At 42.3% G+C, this 18541-nt stretch overlaps 1 protein-coding gene and 1 long non-coding RNA gene across 2 annotated transcripts in view; one reads left to right on the top strand and one right to left on the bottom strand.

Moving 5' to 3' along the window:
• pkn1a (protein kinase N1a) overlaps positions 1-18541 on the top strand; it is a 170975-nt gene that overhangs the window by 116103 nt on the left and 36331 nt on the right. Inside the window, exons 11-16 of the mRNA XM_069927546.1 lie at positions 1353-1518; positions 5422-5533; positions 10773-10855; positions 11401-11476; positions 12551-12642; positions 14178-14354. Coding sequence (XP_069783647.1) covers positions 1353-1518; positions 5422-5533; positions 10773-10855; positions 11401-11476; positions 12551-12642; positions 14178-14354 — 706 coding nt within the window. The remainder of the gene's footprint in view (positions 1-1352; positions 1519-5421; positions 5534-10772; positions 10856-11400; positions 11477-12550; positions 12643-14177; positions 14355-18541) is intronic.
• LOC138758528 (uncharacterized) overlaps positions 13218-18541 on the bottom strand; it is a 48316-nt gene continuing 42992 nt past the window's right edge. Inside the window, exon 3 of the long non-coding RNA XR_011354323.1 lies at positions 13218-13972. This is a non-coding gene — a long non-coding RNA (uncharacterized lncRNA). The remainder of the gene's footprint in view (positions 13973-18541) is intronic.

The following is an 18541-nucleotide window of genomic DNA, read 5'->3' as shown; positions in this document are numbered from 1 at the left end:
TAGTCTTCCAAAGGCGCTATTTGCCTTGGCAAGTCTATTGTCTATCTCGTTGTCGATCCTTGCATCTGATGAAATGGTGCAGCCGAGATAGGTGAACTGGTTGACCGTTTTGAGTTTTGTGTGCCCGATGGAGATGTGGGTGGGCTGGTAGTCATGCTGGGAAGCTGGCTGATGGAGGACCAAACATTCAGGCTGACTTCCAGGCCAAACATTTTGGCAGTTTCCGCAAAACAGGACGTCAAGCGCTGAAGAGCTGGCTCTGAATGGGCAACTAAAGCGGCATCGTCTGCAAAGAATAGTTCACGGACAAGTTGCTCTTGTGTCTTGGTGTGAGCTTGCAGGCGCTTCAGCTTTGTACTAACCACTATGCTAACTGCGCCATATTGAAATCTTTCCTCCCATTCCTCTTCTCCACCCCCCCGCATCTGGTGGTGTGGGGTGCTCTTCCAATTGCAGTTTCTCGTGCTTCCCTGATATCTGATCTTTTGGCATTCTTCCTTCAAGCTGTCGAGGCCCTTCGCTCTAACCCCCTACTCCTGCGTTCAGATCCTTTCAAAGAGACCTTTCAGTCATCTGTCCAAGTAATTCTATATGTGGTGTGGCGTTAAATGTTTCCTAACATCACTTCTCCACTGTAGCTTGGAAATGCTTTATAAATTAATATTTCCCATCCACCAGTTTGTTGTGACACCTGTACCAGGGACTATAAATTCCTCTGCTCTCACAGTTCCTGCTTCCCTTCATGTGGAAATGTAGAGGCCGGACACCCCAAATGCATTTCTGTTTTCCCCGTGTCCTCAATTGATCAGCGCCCCCCCACATCCTTAATCTAGCCATTCTTGACCTTTGTTTGGCTATGTTCCCCTAAGGACTCTGGTCAAAGTTCCCTGTGAAGCAGTCAAGTTTAGTTGGTTTCTTTCGTACTTCTTTCCTACCGACTATATTAAGTGGATCAGTGCCCATCCCCCAGCCCCTTAAATATGCTGTGGCCCCAGGGGTCCATACAGCACCCGCTGAGAATGGCTGCCTTAATCAATCAGTGTCCCCGTATCCTGAATCGATCAGTGTTCCATTGCATCTTTTTGCTCACAACTGCACCTGATCTCTGCCTCAGTATCATCTGCAAACCTGATGATACAGACCTCTTTCTTTCTAAGTTGTTGACAAATCTCGTACTTTTGAAACAAGTATGTATACAGATGTGTATCAGGGGAGTGGCTGAGAGGTTTTGAGAGTGGTGAATGTGATTTGGGTGTATTTTGGAGTGGGAGCCACCTTACTAGTGGTTTGTCACGCATGACGCACGTGCTCCCTGATCCCACCAACCCTCTGCCCAATGTTCTGTGTTTTAGGGAAGGCTTTTCTTCGAGCTCCACAGATGAACATCAACATTGCCACTTGGGGCCGTTTATTGAGAAAAGCGTTTCCTACTGTTAACTCCACTGGGACATACAGTCCCTCATCCTACATGACAGCTGTGTGCGAGGGGAGACAACCACTATCCAGCAACATGCCTGGGTAAGAATGCGAGATCATTGGTGCCCACCATGCTGAATTCCCATCATTGTTTATTCATATACAGCAAAATCCTCATTATCCAGAATTCAACCAACCACCAGCCTCAAGCAACCGGCAAAAAAAATCACAGAAAATAAGTATATATACTCATGTTAAGGTCGCATTTTGGGGATTAATTTTAGGATGTCGACTATTACACGCATACTACTTTTGACTGTGGTAAGTAGTTTGAAGTGTCAGGAACTTGGATGGGATTTATTAAGAAAAGATGAGCAGCGGATAATGTCTGTAAATTTATTAATTTAATTCATGCAGTTCAAGGAAATAAGATGCCAACAGTGGCTGTTGCTTTAGATGCAGAAAAAGCCTTTGACAGGGTAGAATGGAATTATTTATTCAAAGTATTACAGAGGTTCAACCTACCAGAAAAATGTATTAATTGGATTAAAGCATTATATAATGGACCATTGGCGAAAATGACAGTAAATGGATATGTATTGAACCAATTTAAATTAAGTAGGTCAACTAGGCATGGATGTCCACTATCTTCCTCACTGTTCGCTTTAGCAATAGAACCATTGGCAGAACCGATAAGAACATAAAATAAAATAAAAGGGATAAAAATAAAGGAGAAAGAGCATAAAATCAGTTTATTTGCAGATGACATCATAGCATACTTAACAGAACCAGAAATATCAATAAAAGAACTACATAAGAAATTGAAGGAATATGGAGAAATATCAGGGTACAAGATCAACACAAATAAAAGTGAAGCAATGCCAATGAGTAATGCGTATTATACAGAATTTAAAAAAGAATCACCATTAAATGGCAAACACAAGCAATCCGAAACCTAGGTATTAGGTTAGATAATAATTTAAGCTACTTGTACAAATTAAATTATCACCCACTAATAATGAAATTGCAGGAAGACTTGGAACATTGGAAAGAATTACTGCTAATGTTGATAGGGAGAGTAAATTGCATTAAAATGAATGCCTTCCCAAAGATACAATACTTATTTCAATCATTACCAATTCCCTTAACAGAGAAATTCTTTAATGAACTAAAGAGAATAATAAGGATTTTTTTAAGGAAACGGGGGAAACCGAGGATAGCAGTAGATAAATTAACAGAGAGGTACAACCAAGTTGGTTTGCAGTTACCAAACTTTAAAAATTATTATAGAGCCGCACAATTAAGGTATTTATCAGATTTTTATCAGACAAGGGAAAAACCAGAATGGACTAAGATAGAGCTAGATAAAATATATATACTTTATAAGTGGGATGAAAAGCTGGTGCAATATAAAAGTTCACCAGTACTGCATCATTTACTCAATAGAAGATTCACTTAGAAAGGAAAAAAACAAATTACCAACTACCATAATTATTATTGACGCAAAATCAACTAATCCCTTTCACGATAGATAACCTTTCCTTTAGAGAATGGGAGAAAAAAGGAATTAAAAGATTAGAAAATTGTTTTTTGGGAAATAATTTATTAACATTTGAACAAATGAAGTACAAATATGGAATAACTCATGGTACAATGTTTGCATACCATCAACTGAAAGCCTAAAGGATAAATTGGGAAGCAGACTGAGATTACCAGAAGGAAGCAGCTTTGAATATGTGATTACAGACACAATAATAATTAAAAGATTTATAACGAACATGTACATTAAGCTGCAAGAGAAGGAAAATGATGAAATAAGCTATAAACCCAAACAAAAGTGGGAAAAAGATTTAAACATAAAGATAAAATATGAAATATGGGAAAAGTTATGCTCTGGAACCATGAAGAATATAATAAACACAATGTTACGCATGATACAGTATAATTGGTTACACAGGTTATATATCACGCCCTAAAAGTTAAATAAATGGGACCCAACAGTATCAGATAGATGTTTTCGCTGTAAGAAGGAAACGGGAACAACAGGTAATGCAATTTGGGCATGTGGGAAAGTGAAAAAGTTTTGGGAAGATCTAAATCAGGTATTAAATAAAATCACAAAAAGCAACATACAAAAAAATCCAGACATCTTTTCTTCTAAGTAATATAAGAAGTAAAGAATTAGGCCTCAAACTGGATGAAGCACAAAAAAGATTTATTATGATAGCCTTAGCTGTAGCAAAAAAATGTATAATGTCAACTTGGAAATCAAAAGAGAGCCTGAGAGTACAGCAATGGTACATGGAAATGAATAAATATATTCTATTGGAAAAAAATATCATATAATTTAAAAAATAAATTCACAGTATTTGAACAAATTTGGGAACCGTAAATGGAACATAACAGAGAGGGCTTGCCTCGGTCCTCCACCCCTTAAAATGATAAGAAGACAAATTGACTTGATCCAGTGTGTAAAGGTAGATGACATAATTTTCTTGTTTATTTTCATTGTTTGATGACATTGTTTAATGGGTTTATTGTATTGTATATGTTGAATGTTTAAAGGGCTTGGAGGGGGGTGAGAAGGGAGAAGGGAAGGTAGGGGGGGAAAAGGGGGAGAAAATGCCACTGTGTATATTTAAGAGGGAAATGTTTGTATGTATTTTGATTGATATGGTTCACAGTGTGAAAAATAAAAAAAATTATAAAAAAAAGGAACTTGGATGGGCAGCCTACCAGGGGCTTCAGGAGCTTGGATGAGTGGGTGGCTGGGGCCGAAGTGAAAGTCCATGGTCAGGGCGTTGGGAGGTCCAATGGGAGGGGTAGTCTGGGCGAAAAATAGAGGGGTTAGCTTTCACATTCTATATGGAAAATACCAGATTTTTGGACTGAAAATAGGGGTCAACTTTTGCATGGTATTGACTTTTACAGTTGGTAAAAAAATACAAAAGTTTAAAATTGGCGCCCTCTAGCTGTTAGTTTGCTATCATGCAACATGCAATTTCAAGCAACTGGCAAATTCACTTATCCGGCATCTACCAATCCCCATAGGTGCCGGATACCGGGGGTTTTACTGTAATACGAATTGTGGTTCTGCATTTGTCTCTTGCAGCTCACCAAGGCGATAGACAAGAAACTATTCAAATGCTGGGGTCAAGTGCAATGCACAAATGTGCTTGAAAATCTCAGCAGGTCACACAACATCCGACGGTTATATTTTGCTTCCAAAGGGCGCTGCGTTACTTGCTGGGTTTTTCCAAGGCAATCTTTTGACTAGCTTTTTGAATGATCCCAGCCGCAGCTCTCTTCTCCCCTAGGAGATTCAGCCCCTTGAACTTCCATCCCCTTTAAGATGTCCAGTCCCCACAATTTCATCTGGTGCCGGTTTCTTCCTTCACGATTGTTCTTCTATTCCGTTTCATGTATCTTTTGTCCTTGTATACTGCCAAATCGGGGAAGGACATCTCCTGAAAGAGGCCGGGCATGAAGGAATGTTGATGAACAGAGGTAACTCAGAGTTCAAGTTCATCATTCTCTGCTCAATATAGTAAAGGAGGTATATGACAATATTTTTCATCTTTGCAAAATACCGGTGAGGGCATATTTGAAGTGTTGTGTGCACTTCTGGAGATTACACCATGGGAAGTGCGGAGGAGATTGACTGCATGGGCTTCCCCGGATGCTCTGGTTTCCTCCCACATCCCAGTCATTTAAATGACCTCTGTAAATTACGTTTTGGTAGGTGTTGAATTGACTAGCATGCAAGAGAGAGCAAATCAGACTGATGGCATTGCATTGACTGAAGGCACTGAATGGCCTTTTTTGATGCCACATGGAAATATTCGGAAACAATACAATAGGTGAACTGGGGAAATATTTGGAAAGGGACTGTAACCAACAGGTGACTGGGTGAAGGTATCAGAGATTGTCGCTGGGAGAATTTGATTGGAATCCACCCTGGTGGACGACATGGCTGCATGTTGATGGAGCTCTCTCTTGTTTCAGAGACCTGTCATTTGAGAAGCTGACACTAGATTTGACGGATGAGCCTTCGAGTACACCCCGAAAGGCCTCCCTGGAGTCCAGGAGCAGCCGCAATGGTGAAAAGGCTGTGAAGGTTGGAAACTTTTCCATTTTTTTGCACCATTTTAGTTTGGCAAGAAAAAGTGGGCATTGACCAATTTAAATTGTAAATATTTAAAATTTAGACATGTAGCACTGTAACAGGCCAATTCTGCCCTGCAAATCCATGCCGTCCAATTTACATTCTGTTAACCTGGTATGTTTTTGAAGGGTGGGTGGAAGCGGAGCCCCCGGAGAAAACCCACGCAGACACAGGGAGAACATAAAAACTCCTTACAGACAGCACGGGATTCGAAACCAGGTCCGGTCCCAATCGCTGGTGCTGTAAAGTCGTTGCGCTAACTGCTGCACCAACAGTGCTGCCCAATGGATTCCACAGGAAACTGGAGACATTTTTTCTCAAGAAATTTCATCATTCCTGCAATTCTGAATTTCTCCAAGAAGGTGAAACATGAAAGTCTACAGACCCTGTGATTGTAGTGAAAAACACACACAAATGCTGGATGTTCTCAGCCAGTCTCACTGTGTCCATGGGAGGTAAAGATGTATTACTGACATTTCAGGCCTGAGCCCTTCTTCAAGGTATAAACAAAGAACAGGAAGGCATCAGAATAAAGACTGCAGACTGGCAGGGGGAAGAGTCCAGATCACAAAAGGTATTAATTGGATATGATAAGAGGAGAGGTGAGAATTGATTTTGCCTGTGTGAAAGACAGAGCGAAAAGAGAGAAAGCTAGAGCTGGGAGAAAACTGACGAGGTAGAAGAAGAAGTGGGGGGGGGTGGGGGAAGAGAGATTAACCGGAAACTACTGAAGTCGATGGTAATGCCGTCTGGTTGTAGGGTGACCAGACGAAACATGAGGTGTTCCTCCAATTTGCGGGTGGTCTCGGTCTGGCATGAGACCATGGACAGACATGTCAGCGTATTCAATGATCATATCCAATTTATCCAATTAACACCTTTTGTTGGTCTGGACTCCTCCCTTCTGCCAGTCCTTATTCTGACACCTTCCTGTTCTTTGCTTCTACCTCGAAGATGAGCTCAGGCCCAAAATATTGTTAATATATCTTTATATCCTACGGACTCTGTGAGACCGGCTGAATTCCTCCAGTGTTTCTGTGTGCTTTCTCCAATTAGGTGTTTGCCCACCTAGAGCCCTGAAGCAGATACCACAGTCACAAACCACATCCAGAAATTATATTAGTTTGATCCAGAGTGCTGAAGTCTGACGCATGTCTCTTCCTCTGATGTCCGCCACATCAACCAGAGTGCCTTCACCCAACAGGAACATGCTGTCCCTGAGCTCTTCAAGCACTCTCGACTTTGCAGCCATCTCCTTCCTTGCACACATCCTCTCCCAGTCGCATCCCTGCCGAATTGCTCCCAACTCAACTTTACCCCAGTTTAGGACTTTCAGTTAATATTGGTAAGCCCAGAGGTAATATGGAGGTGACATTTGTTCCTGATCCCTGTGTGAATTACCACTGCACTGATGCTCAGCAGAATATTTGGGCAGCACGGTTAGCAATGCTGTTACAGTGCCATTAACCCAGGTTCAAATCTGGTGCTGTCTGTAGTAAAGCTCGAGTCTTTAGACACAGTGGTTGAAGCAAAAACACACAATACTGGAGAAACTCTGCAGGTCAAACGGTGTCTTTTATGTAGCAAAGATAAAAATACATAACCAGTGTTACGGGCTTGAGCCCTTCATCAAGGAATGGAAAAATGTCGGCAGGCGTCCAAATAAAAGGGTAAGGGGGGGGGGGGGAGGTATGATCGCAAAGGCAGGAGGTGATAGGTGGAGAGGAGAGGGAGGGCACTTTTCTGGTTTCTCCACTTCCCTCTCCATTCACCCAGCCATCCCTCCTCCCCTTGTTGCTGTGCCTCCCTCCCTTCTCCACCTCCTGCCTTTGTGACCACGCTTTACCCCTACCCTTTTATTTGGACGCCTGCTGAGATTTTTTTTCCATGCCTCGACGAGGGGCTCAAGCCCAAAACGTCAGTTACGTATTTTTACCAACACTGTTTGTAAAGCATTTGTACGTTCTCCCCGTGTCTGCGTGGGTTTGCTCCAGGTCCACTGTTCAAAACTTAAGGGGGTGATAAATTAATTGGTGTATTTGGGTGGCATGGGCTCAGGGGCCGGAAAGGCCTGTTGCCGTGCTGTACATATAAATTGAAAACCTTACATTTTCCTAAGTCAGGTTTCAGAGTTGGGATGGTTGTGATGCGTCCCCAATCCCCCATCTCTGTCCCTGCCACGATTCTGCATCTATAACTTGAACAGTTCATAATAATTTCCTTTTGATCTAATCCCCTCCATCTTCCAGCTCTAATTTCTTTGCTGCTAATTTCTGCTGAGGTGGATGGATAGATCTGGCAGCAAACAGAATGTCAGTGGTGCACTCACGTGACCAGAACAAACAAGCTTTCCTTGTTCATCCATTTCAGATGTTGTCATGAATACCCTTGCATTATATGTGCCAGCTTCAATATTCCACTCTTTGTTGAATTGTCTGACTTAAAAACCCCACGAGTAGGTTAAATTGTTGCTTCCAGAGATTAGTTGAGATCCGTGCATCACTAGTATGGTGCTGCGCCTTAATATCGTGCTCCCGCTATCCCCACTGCATTAGTTCCTCTCCCTCAGGCTTTCAAAACAAAAACGTATTATCTTATCATGCCTGCCTTGCCAATCTTTTTCAATGAATCCCCAGTGCAGGTAGACAAAATGGGATTGGTATGGGCTTGGGCAGGGCCGGGGTGGGGACAGGGGTCTGGATGGGACTGGGTCTAGTCAGGTGGACAGAGGAACACAGCGCATGGCTTTGTTCCACAACTCTGCTGTCACAGAATCCAGTGCCAGCCCATTTTATGGAGGTGCTGAAGATATTAAATGAAAACATGTAATAGAGTGGTAGCAGGCGTCTGGAAACAATGCTTGTGTTTCATTTTAAAATCTTGTCTTCTTCAATGCAGTCTGTCATGTTGCAGTGTTACAGGCAACTTCAGGTACGGTCCCTTGACATACTGCAGCCCCGCTCTACTTGGGGCAAGGTTAGGCTAGTGTTCTCAATGCTGCACAGCATGTTTTAGTTAACATAGTTCTGGTGTGGGTATACCTGGTCTTCCTCTTTCCCTTTTGTGTTGGGCTATTGACATGAAGCTCTCAATCCTGCCTATCTAGTAACTTCATTGTAGTGTTGTGTTTCTTTTAATCTCGTTAACCATGCTTCAATAATAATATGATCGTCAAAACTGCTCATTCAGTTCCGTCCTGTGCTGTGGTTCACTCCCCCGGACTCTCCCTATGCTGGATCATCTGCTCAGAGTTGTTGTCCCACTGCCTGAGGTGGATTCGCCTTCGTGGGCTGTGCCGACCCTCACACTGCTACCACTTCCAACCATGAAAGCGAGCAGAAGGGATTCGTCAGATGTTGCCCGAAATGGATTGGACAGAAATTGGATTGTTCTCATTGGATGCTGAAGTTTATCTAGCTATGATGGGTGTAGATACGGTAGATGGTCAGTTGTTTTTCCAAGGGCAGTGAAGTCCAGAACTAGAGAGGGGAGAAATTTAGTGGGGATATTCCCAGGGGAAACTCTGCACTAACTGCTCACTCCCGCCACCTGTCTCAGCTAGCTATAGGTGTGACCACATCACAAGAACCGCTGTGTGTGGACCTCCCTGAGCTCATCAAGCACCAACCCCACAAGTGCCCCCACATGTGTGTGTGGCAGTCACAGCTGGATGCATTTTGCAAAGGTGTAGACACTGGAAATCTCGATGACTGGTGTCCACAGCTGGCAAAACCTTCTTTGTGTAACTGGCCATGACACCAAAGGACACTCCAGTCCATGACCGACTGCCTCTCACACCTTCCTGCAAGAGGAGCATACCCCAGGGCCTGGCTGATGTCCTGTTCACCCCTCTTTGCTCACTACTTGATCATCAATCATTACACAGCTTCTCCCAAACCAGCTGCTCCATTCTGTCTGTTCCTCCTTCCATTGGCTGTAGTGTCTCACAAAGATCCAGTCGCAATTCACCCCAATTCCTGCCTGGTTTGAATGTTGTAAGACCTGCACTCATCCAGGAAACGGAGTGTTCCGTCACATTCCTGAGTGTCGATAATTAGACAGGTCAGATTTTCAATTTTATTGTCAGAGAACGTACAGGACATCACATCCAACCCTGAGATTCTTTATCCTGTGGGCAAGGCAGAATCATCTCTTGTTGGTAGTGTGAAAAAAAATGTAAACAAATAAAGAAATGTAAACAAACTGACAGCAATGCAGAGAGAAAAAAATGACTAAAGTGCAAAAAAGAGTCCTTAAATGAGTCTCTAACGAGTTTGGCATCTGAAGGAGTCTGAAAGTGGAGGGGTAACAGCTGTTCCTGATCCAGGTGGTGCGAGCCTTGTGGTTCCTAGATCTATTTCCTGATGGCAGGAGTGAGAACAGAGCGTGTGCTGGGTGGTGTGGGTCCTTGATGATCGCTGCTGCTCTCTCATGGCAGGTGCTCTCTATAATGGGGAAGGTTTTGCCTGTGATGTCCTGGGCTGTGTCCACTACCTTTTGCAGGGCTTTATGCTCAAGGGTATTGATGTCCCCGTACCATTCAGTGATGCAGCCAATCAGCACACTGTCCACCACACATTTGTAGAAATTTGCCAGGGTTTCTGATGTCATACCAAACCTCTGCAAACTCCTGAGAAAGAAGAGGCGCTGGTGCGCTTTCTGCACAGCATCATTAGTGTGTTGGGTCCAGGAAAGACCCTCTGAGCTATTGACTCTCCCTCAAATGGGTGTTTTCATTGTGCTCCTACAGTCACTGTTTGTGTGGTTAGGAGCAGTTGTGGGGGCACTTGTGGGGTCAGGAGCAAGGATGTTTGTCCTCTTCCCTTTTCTCACATACAGCAAAAGATCATCTTGCATTTCTGGGCAACCTGGTCTCAGAAGAGAAACAATTTGGAATTGTGCCACTCATGTATCTCAGTCCTGCAGGCCCAGGTGTGGGCAGCCAGCCCTGGTGTACTGTGGGCAGACTCCTGATGCATACCCCATCCTCTGACCTTCTGTCGAATCCACTGAGTGACGCTCCATCAAAACCTGACAGAGCTGAAGGCTCTTGGGAATTTTAAACCATTTTAAGATATTATAATATTGTTGGCTGAATTTTTAAAAGCTTAAAATGGGTAGTTTATGCATTTTGAAGTTTAAATTTCTTTTGTAGTTAACATTTTTGTGATCATTGGTTTCTCTATTACAGACAACTGAGACCGACAGCAATCAAAACCTTTCTCCACAAAGGCGCGTTTCATCGTTATCTGCCACGGAAGGCAAGCGGCCAAGGTACGTGTGTTTTGGATTGCCATTTAGCCAGTTTCATGTGACTTTTTTTTGCCATTCTCAGGATCAAATCAAGTTCAAGTCCAGTTTATTGTCATCTGACAAAACCATGTTCTCCAGTCTTCAGTCCAAAAATATGCACACACAACCAGACATAACACACCTACAGACACATAATACATGCTACAGATGTAGGTTATGGGCATTGTTGGTAATTACTTTCCCATCTTTAGTTCCTCTGATTTGATGCATACGCAGTACTTTATTCTTATTTTTTTAAAAATCCTTGATTTATTTTGCGGGTTGCTTGAATTCCAGGTAGCAGGGGTTTTACTATACATGTATGAACACTGCCTAGTGAAGAAGGGCAGAGAGCTGAGAGGTTACCCAAATCTTTACGGCTCATCTGTTCCTGGGTGGACACAATAATGGAGTGGCCTTCCATGTTGTTCAGTTCTATGAATCGAAAAATTGTCTGCTTAAAAAAAAACAACTGTAAATTTAGATTGTCATTTGCATGAACATTTGTTTCCTCTTCCTCTGTACAGTGGACCTCCCGCATCTTCACTGAGTCTGCATGACTTCAAACTCATTGCCGTCTTGGGCAGGGGACATTTTGGGAAGGTAAGGATTCAAAACCTTTGGGGACCACTGAGTTGGATTTCCACCACTGGTTGTTTTTCAAATATTTTTTCACACAATTAAGTTGCTTATAACGCACCTAAAAGAGTGAAAACTTTTGGAACCCATTTCATAGAGAGAAAAAGATTGCAGGTCATGGCTCCTGCATTCTGTCCTTGAATTGTCATGTTGAAGTTTAGAGAAAGTTAGGAGTCGTAAATTTGATACTTCTGTTAAATTTGAAGAGACTTGGCGACCTTTAATAAATTACTTCCGCATGACTTGGTATAATTCTTTTCCGTTTTATTTCTTTTCTCTTTGTTGGTGAAGACCAGCCGATTAATTTTTATTAATAAATTCTCAGGGTTTGCTGCCCAGTCTTTTTCTTTTTAGATTAGGTGGGGTTTTATATAATAAAAATGTTCCTTTTTTAAGAATTCAGTTTGAGGAGACAAGAACCTATTTGTTAACTGTTAAGTTGTATTATTTGATATATAGTGATATTTTTCCCCTTTTTGATTATTTAATCCTATTCTCCTCATGTATTGTTTAACTATAATAAAAAGATTTTTAAAAAACCACAAACTCAATCAGGGACTCGTTTAAGGACTTTTACTTTGCACATTATTTATTACTGATTTTTTTTCTGTATTTTCACTCAGTTTGTTTACATTTTCTTCTTTGCTTAAGTTTCTCTCTTTTGTATACATATCTTTTTTTATTGTGAGTACAGTTTATAGTTACCGATAAGTGGAAATTCTATCTGGCCCGCAGGAAAAGGAATCTCAGGGCTGTATGTGATGTCATGTGTGTACTTCGACAATAAATTTGAACGGAGATTGGCAGTGGTGAATTATTGTTTGTATACTACAGATAAATGAAAATAGCATTGTATTTTGATAGCTAAACTTTGTTCTCTTACTCTACAAAGGGTAAAGAACCAAAACCTTTATCTAGTGTTCATACAAGGGTTGAAGGTGGGCATCTCACCTGGACTGCACCAGTTGTTTCCATCTGAGATCCCCCCCTGTCATTGCTCTTTAACCGCAGTTACCATGGATATTTTCTTCCTTACAGGTGCTCTTGTCGGAATACAAGAAGTCAGGACAACTGTTTGCCATCAAAGCCTTGAAGAAGGGAGATATTGTTGCAAGAGATGAAGTGGACAGGTGACGTTTTCTTCCCTTTCAGTCATGCACACTGCATTTCACGCAGAATTGTGTAAAGAAACGGAGGGTTCTGTCGTTCAGACAAGAGACCAATCCACTCCAGCTCACACCATTATTGTAATTCTCCGCTCCACTCCTTCCACCCAAATGTCTCATTGCCCATAAATGAAGCAATCCAAGACAGTCCCAATTTTTAACCAATTTTGGTGTCAATGAAAATAAAACCCTTCTGGGTATTGAAATCTTGAATTTTTCCCACTACTATTGTTCTCTGACCTCTCTTCCCATAGTTCCCTGCCTGATGTGTATTCGCCATCCATTCCACACTTCCCCTCTCTGATCCAGAGGCATGTCCGCGTTTCCTCACAACCTCTTCATAACGGAGTCCTGAGGCACTGTTTGCATTCCCCACTAACCCTTCGTAATGCAGTCCTGAGGCGCTGTTGGCGTACTCCACGAACCCTTTGTAACGCAGTCCTGAGGCGCTGTCCGCGATCCTCATAAACCCTTTGTAATGCAGTCCTGAGGCGCTGTCCGTGATACCCACGAACCCTTTGTAACACAGTCTTGAGCTCTGTCCGCATTCCCCACGAACCCTTCGTAGTGCAATCCTGAGGTGCTGCCCACGTTTCCTCTTGACATTTTTGTGACACAGTCCTGAGGCACAGTCCACGTTTCCCCACCACCCCTTTGCAACATGGCGATGAACCGCATTTCCCAACCAGATGCAGGATGAGCAGTTGAAGTGCCAAAGGCTATGGACTGAAAACTGGTAAATGGGATCAGTGTAGAGAGGTGTTTGATGAGGAGGAGTTTATTGTCATGCACCAAAATTCTCACTTTTAGCAGCTGAACAGCTACTTTCTAAAATAACGACAAAAACCACAACTTATAGTACATTTGAAAATACAAAAGTGCTGGAGGGACGGCAGGTTGAGGCACAGCGGGGCTGTGGACACGGTTCTGGTAAATGCGCTGAGTGTAGAAATGATTGGATGGTGTGTGTGGACATGCTGGGCCAAGGTGATGCAAAATCTGGTGTCTGATCCAGTGAACAGCCGGTAGTTGGGTAAACGCAGTGCAAGATGCGAGTGTTCGTGGCGATCTCTAATTGACAATTTGGACATTCAGTGAAATGTCTTAACTGTTTGTTGCTCAGCTCAGTGCATCCACTGACTGTGCTGAGCATTCAGCGGCATCCTTTGTAACGCTGTCTGCATTCCCTATGATGCCTTTGTAATGCAGTCCTGATGCGCTGTCCGCGATCCCAAAGAACCCTTCGTATCGTAATCCTGAGGTGCTGTCCGCTTTCCCCACTGCCATCAGATTCCTGAATGAACAAAAGAACCAAACACTGCCTTACTTTGACTTTTCATGCACTATTTTTAAGGTGGTTACTTGAATGTTTGCACTGTGAAGCTGTGGCAAAACAACACATTGTGTGACTTGTACATGTCAATAGATTCTGATTCCAAACTCCTCCTTTGTTGCCCTTGCCTGCTGATACAATAAAGTGTGTCCTCTTGTCTCCACAGCCTAATGTGTGAAAAACGTATTTTCGAGACCGTAAACCTCTCCAATCACCCATTCCTGGTCAATCTGTTTGCCTGTTTTCAAACTGTTGAGCACGTCTGCTTTGTGATGGAGTACACAGCCGGTGGTGATCTGATGATGCACATTCACGCTGATGTTTTCTCCGAACCCAGAGCTATGTGAGTACTGTCGTGACTGTTAATCTGTCACACGTTTAATGAGTGAAAATGGCCAATAAATGCTGGAGGAACCCGGCTGGTCTCGCAGAGCAGACAGCGTGGGTGTAGTCTCTCAGCTGTGAGACGAGCTGAATTTTTCCAGCATTTACTACAAAAGACTTCACACATTTAACGAACACCATTTCAAATGGTAATCTTCCCCAAATCTTAATTTAGCAAAACCTAGATTGGCTGACTTATTTTTGTTGATCAGCAGTAAAGGAGATTGTATATTTTGAGAGAAAGTTTGAGGGGTGGCATTGCTTGTTAAAGTTTGCTGAACCAATGAGATTTTTAAAAAGCCTTCAGAACCGTTTTACATATTGAAAGAAGCAGTAAGCAGAGGACAAAGGAATCCATTGGAGATAAAAAGCAGTTTTGGTGATGACTGCAGATGGCAATTGGATTTCTGCCAGGGGTGAAATTGTAGCTGTTTCATAGATCAGATTTTCCCTCCATGGATAGTCTTGTACTGAAAATGAAGTGGTTAAAAAGATGAGTGCTGAGAATCTGCACTTTTGAAGATTGCTACTTTATATAGAATGTTGACTAAATTTATACCCATTAAAATTAGATAACCACCAACTGCTTACCTTACTTAACAAAATGATAAATCAATTTATGTCTTGTACTTAGAAGATCAAAGTATTTAAATGAATATTGTAAAAGTTTTGACAACTGCAGGGATTTTTTTGGGAAAAATAGCATAATTATTGGAATATATGAGAGGTATAATTTATGCAAAATTACAGGAACCATTGGCAGTGCTTTTCAAACTTTTTCTTTCCACTCATATCCCACCTTAAGTAATTCCTATGCCATCAGTGCTCTGTGATTAGTAAGGGATTGCTTAAGGTGGTGTGCAAGTGAGAAGGGAAGGTTGAGAACCACTGCTCTAGACCCAATTGTTACTGAAATATTTTGCTTGAGAAAAGTTGTCATTGGCCCATTTCGTTGGGAGTTATGAAACCGTGCACATAGCGAGACAATTAGGTACAATTAAAACTGTGGATTTCAAACATTTTCTTTCAATTCACATACCACCTTAAGCAATCCCTTACTAACCACAGATCACCTAAGGGATTACTTAAAGTGGTATGTGTGGAAATAAGTTTGAAAACCATTAGCTTTATGGGTATGATTTGTAGGTTAATTGGGTGTCATTTGGCAGCACTGACTCGATGGACGGATGCACCAGTTATTATGTTGTATTTCTAAATTTAAGGGAGGCATGGTGAGCATAGCAGATAGCACAATGCTCTTACAGCGCTAGTGACCGTGCTTCGAATCCGGCGCTGTCTGTAAGGAGTTCTCCCCTTGTCTGTGTGGGTTGCTCCAGTTGCTCCGGTTTCCTCCCACCATTCGAGACATACCAGGGTTGTCTGTCAATTCATTATAATTGGGAGGCACGGGCTCATGGGCCGAGAGGACTTGTTACCATGCTGTGTGTCTAAGTTTAAATTTAAAATTTAGAACCAATTCATCAAAAAATTGACATAGAAGTTGATCGAGAAAGAAAGCTGATGGAAAGCAGGGTTGGGGAAGTTCCACAATAAATAGTTTTGAACAAAGAATGTTTTCCAGGCCAGCAGTCATGGCTTGATCCAGGTCTATATTGAACTAATCACCTCTGTCGGGAATTGCTGACGTGTTGAACAGAAAACTTAAACCAAGGTTCAATACAACTTGATCTCTGTCAGCACTTGAGTTGCAAATCAGCTGACTTCCAATGACATTGTGCTTATTCCTTTGTGAACGAAATCACAAGAATCTCGGAGTGGAGTTAAAGACCACCCACGTGAAGTGAAGGGGTCAGGCTCGCTCCATCAGTGTGTTCTCTGAACTCTCTGCTCTTCATCCACTAACCCCGCCCAGTCCATTGGCAGCCCATACAGCCCTACGGTTTATGTTTTATGTTGCTTGTACTGATTTTTGACTGCCCCCTACGTGTTTGAGTATTTCTCTGCCACCACTGCAACCGTTCTTTCTCTGATTGCCTGCTCCTTGATGAGTCTGGTCAAACTGTATGTTCTGACACTGTTGTTCCTCCTCTGCCATTCTCTCCTGCAACTTGTTGCTTGTGTTATATCCTCTAACTCCTGTTTTCACTTCAAAATCTCAAGAGTTCTTTACCTGTAACACTCTCACACCACAGGCTACCTCTGGAGCCTCACAAAGGCTCATTTTGCCTGTGCCTTCCCAGCCTCTCTCCAGTACTTTTCTGTGAGGGTCCCAGACCCTCTAATGCTTTATCAGCGCTCACGTTAAGCAGCACCAGTGGCTCGGGTTTGAATCTGCCGTTCTCGGTAAGGAGTTTGTACGTTCTCACTACGTCTCTGTGTGAGTTTCCTCCGGATGTTCTGATATCCTCCCACCCGCAAAAAGATATGGGGCTTATCGGTTGATTTAGGTGGCGTGGGCCAGAAGAGCCTATTACTGAGCACTATCTCTAAATTTAAAAAATTAAAGTTAAATTAACTGAAAACCAATCAACCAAAATTCCAAATATCCGGAAGTTTTTACAGGTGAGCCATAACGTCACAATTTGAATTAAGGTTGAATTTTTTTTGTATACCCACTGTCTTTAAGTGTGGTCAGCACCATTTTGAATCAATGGCGCTCTCGTGTACTGGTCCAAGATACAGCTGCAAGGGCAAGATTTCAAGTGAGGCTCCACACTGGAAGCCACGGAACTCTCGTGTACCATTGGAGGATACAGCTCTGATGGAGGTGGTGTTAGGTCTGCTTTGTTCATGAATGAGTGAGACAAACACCAGACTGAGTCGAAATCAGGGTTCTTTGTTCTTTATTACCGGATTGTAACACTTGCGACTAACAATGTTAGTCGGAGAATGCATTCTGCCGTTATCAGCAAAATGGTGATTTTTTATACCCTTGGATACATGCTTAGAACATCATCATATCATTACTTGTCCAATGACTAAAACTGTTGCTATCCTTTCCCTGCTAGCTTCCTGCCTCTCAATCCATCAATGTCTCTCTTATCTTGTAAGTACAAGGATGCATTCACATCTTGTTACAGCCCTGTACAGGGTAACTCCTTACACATTCCCATCTCATGATGTTTTACCTAACAGGAGTACAAGGACACCTCCCCTTCTTGTTACAGCCCTGCACAGGGTAACTCCTTACACATTCCCATCTCATGATGTTTTACCTTACAGTGGGGAGGGTCTGTCGCGTTGTTAGCATCTTGGGAATCAACAGGGCTCTTCTGTGCAGTATTGGACAAAAAACCAGTGCGCAGAAATTCTAGTGTTTGTTGCTGCATCATGGTTTTTTTTTGAAGAATTAAACATTATTTCATGCTTGACAAACCTGTTATGTGCTGTTGTTTAACTGCAGCTCCAAGTGTTCTGCTGATGCTACTGGTCTGCTGAGAGAAAATTCCTGAATATCCGAAAGACCTGGTTAACTGAGATAGGTCCGGTCCCAAGCATTTTGGATAATCAGGAACATACTGTATATTTAAACTGAAGTTTATTATCATCTGCACTACAAAAGACACCCCATTTCTCTGGACCACTGTGCACGTACACACACATTACACAGCACTCTCTACCGATATGGTGCTGAAGCAGATGGGTCTGACTGGAATTGTGAACTGTGGCGTGGTTCTTCTTTACAATCCACTGGACTTTTTAAAATCTCAGTCTTTGAAATGTGCTTATTGTCTAGTTTTTCATATTTTACTGACTTGTTAGCACTTTTTTAACTCATTATGTCATTTTGTGTAGGTGTATTTTATCTTTTGTCTGGAGCAGAAATGGCATCTTGGTTGTCTGATGTCTAATCGAGGTTATGTGGGTAACGTGATTTCTGGAGGACATAATTTTTTTTAACTGTACTGGTTTTAAATGACAATGAAGGCTACTACTACCACATAATAATCACATATAAAGATAGAATTTAAACTAAATACTGTACAGATGCTTCCCTACTTACGATTTAAATGGTACAATAGTGTGACTGTCACTATTTACTTTCATGCAACATGTTAAAGTAAGGTCATCGCAAGCATCGGTGATTTTTCCAATTAATGTCGATAATTCCTCGAAGGTGAATTCTTTGTAGCCCCCTTGGTCAATCACTTCTGTTCAGTTGAAAAGCTTAAAGGGACTGATACA

The sequence above is a fragment of the Narcine bancroftii genome, chromosome 3, assembly GCF_036971445.1.
Source record: "Narcine bancroftii isolate sNarBan1 chromosome 3, sNarBan1.hap1, whole genome shotgun sequence".
NCBI classification, from domain to species: Eukaryota; Metazoa; Chordata; class Chondrichthyes; order Torpediniformes; family Narcinidae; genus Narcine; species Narcine bancroftii.
Note: the sequence above shows the minus strand (reverse complement) of the source record. Positions and strands in the feature narration are given on the sequence as shown.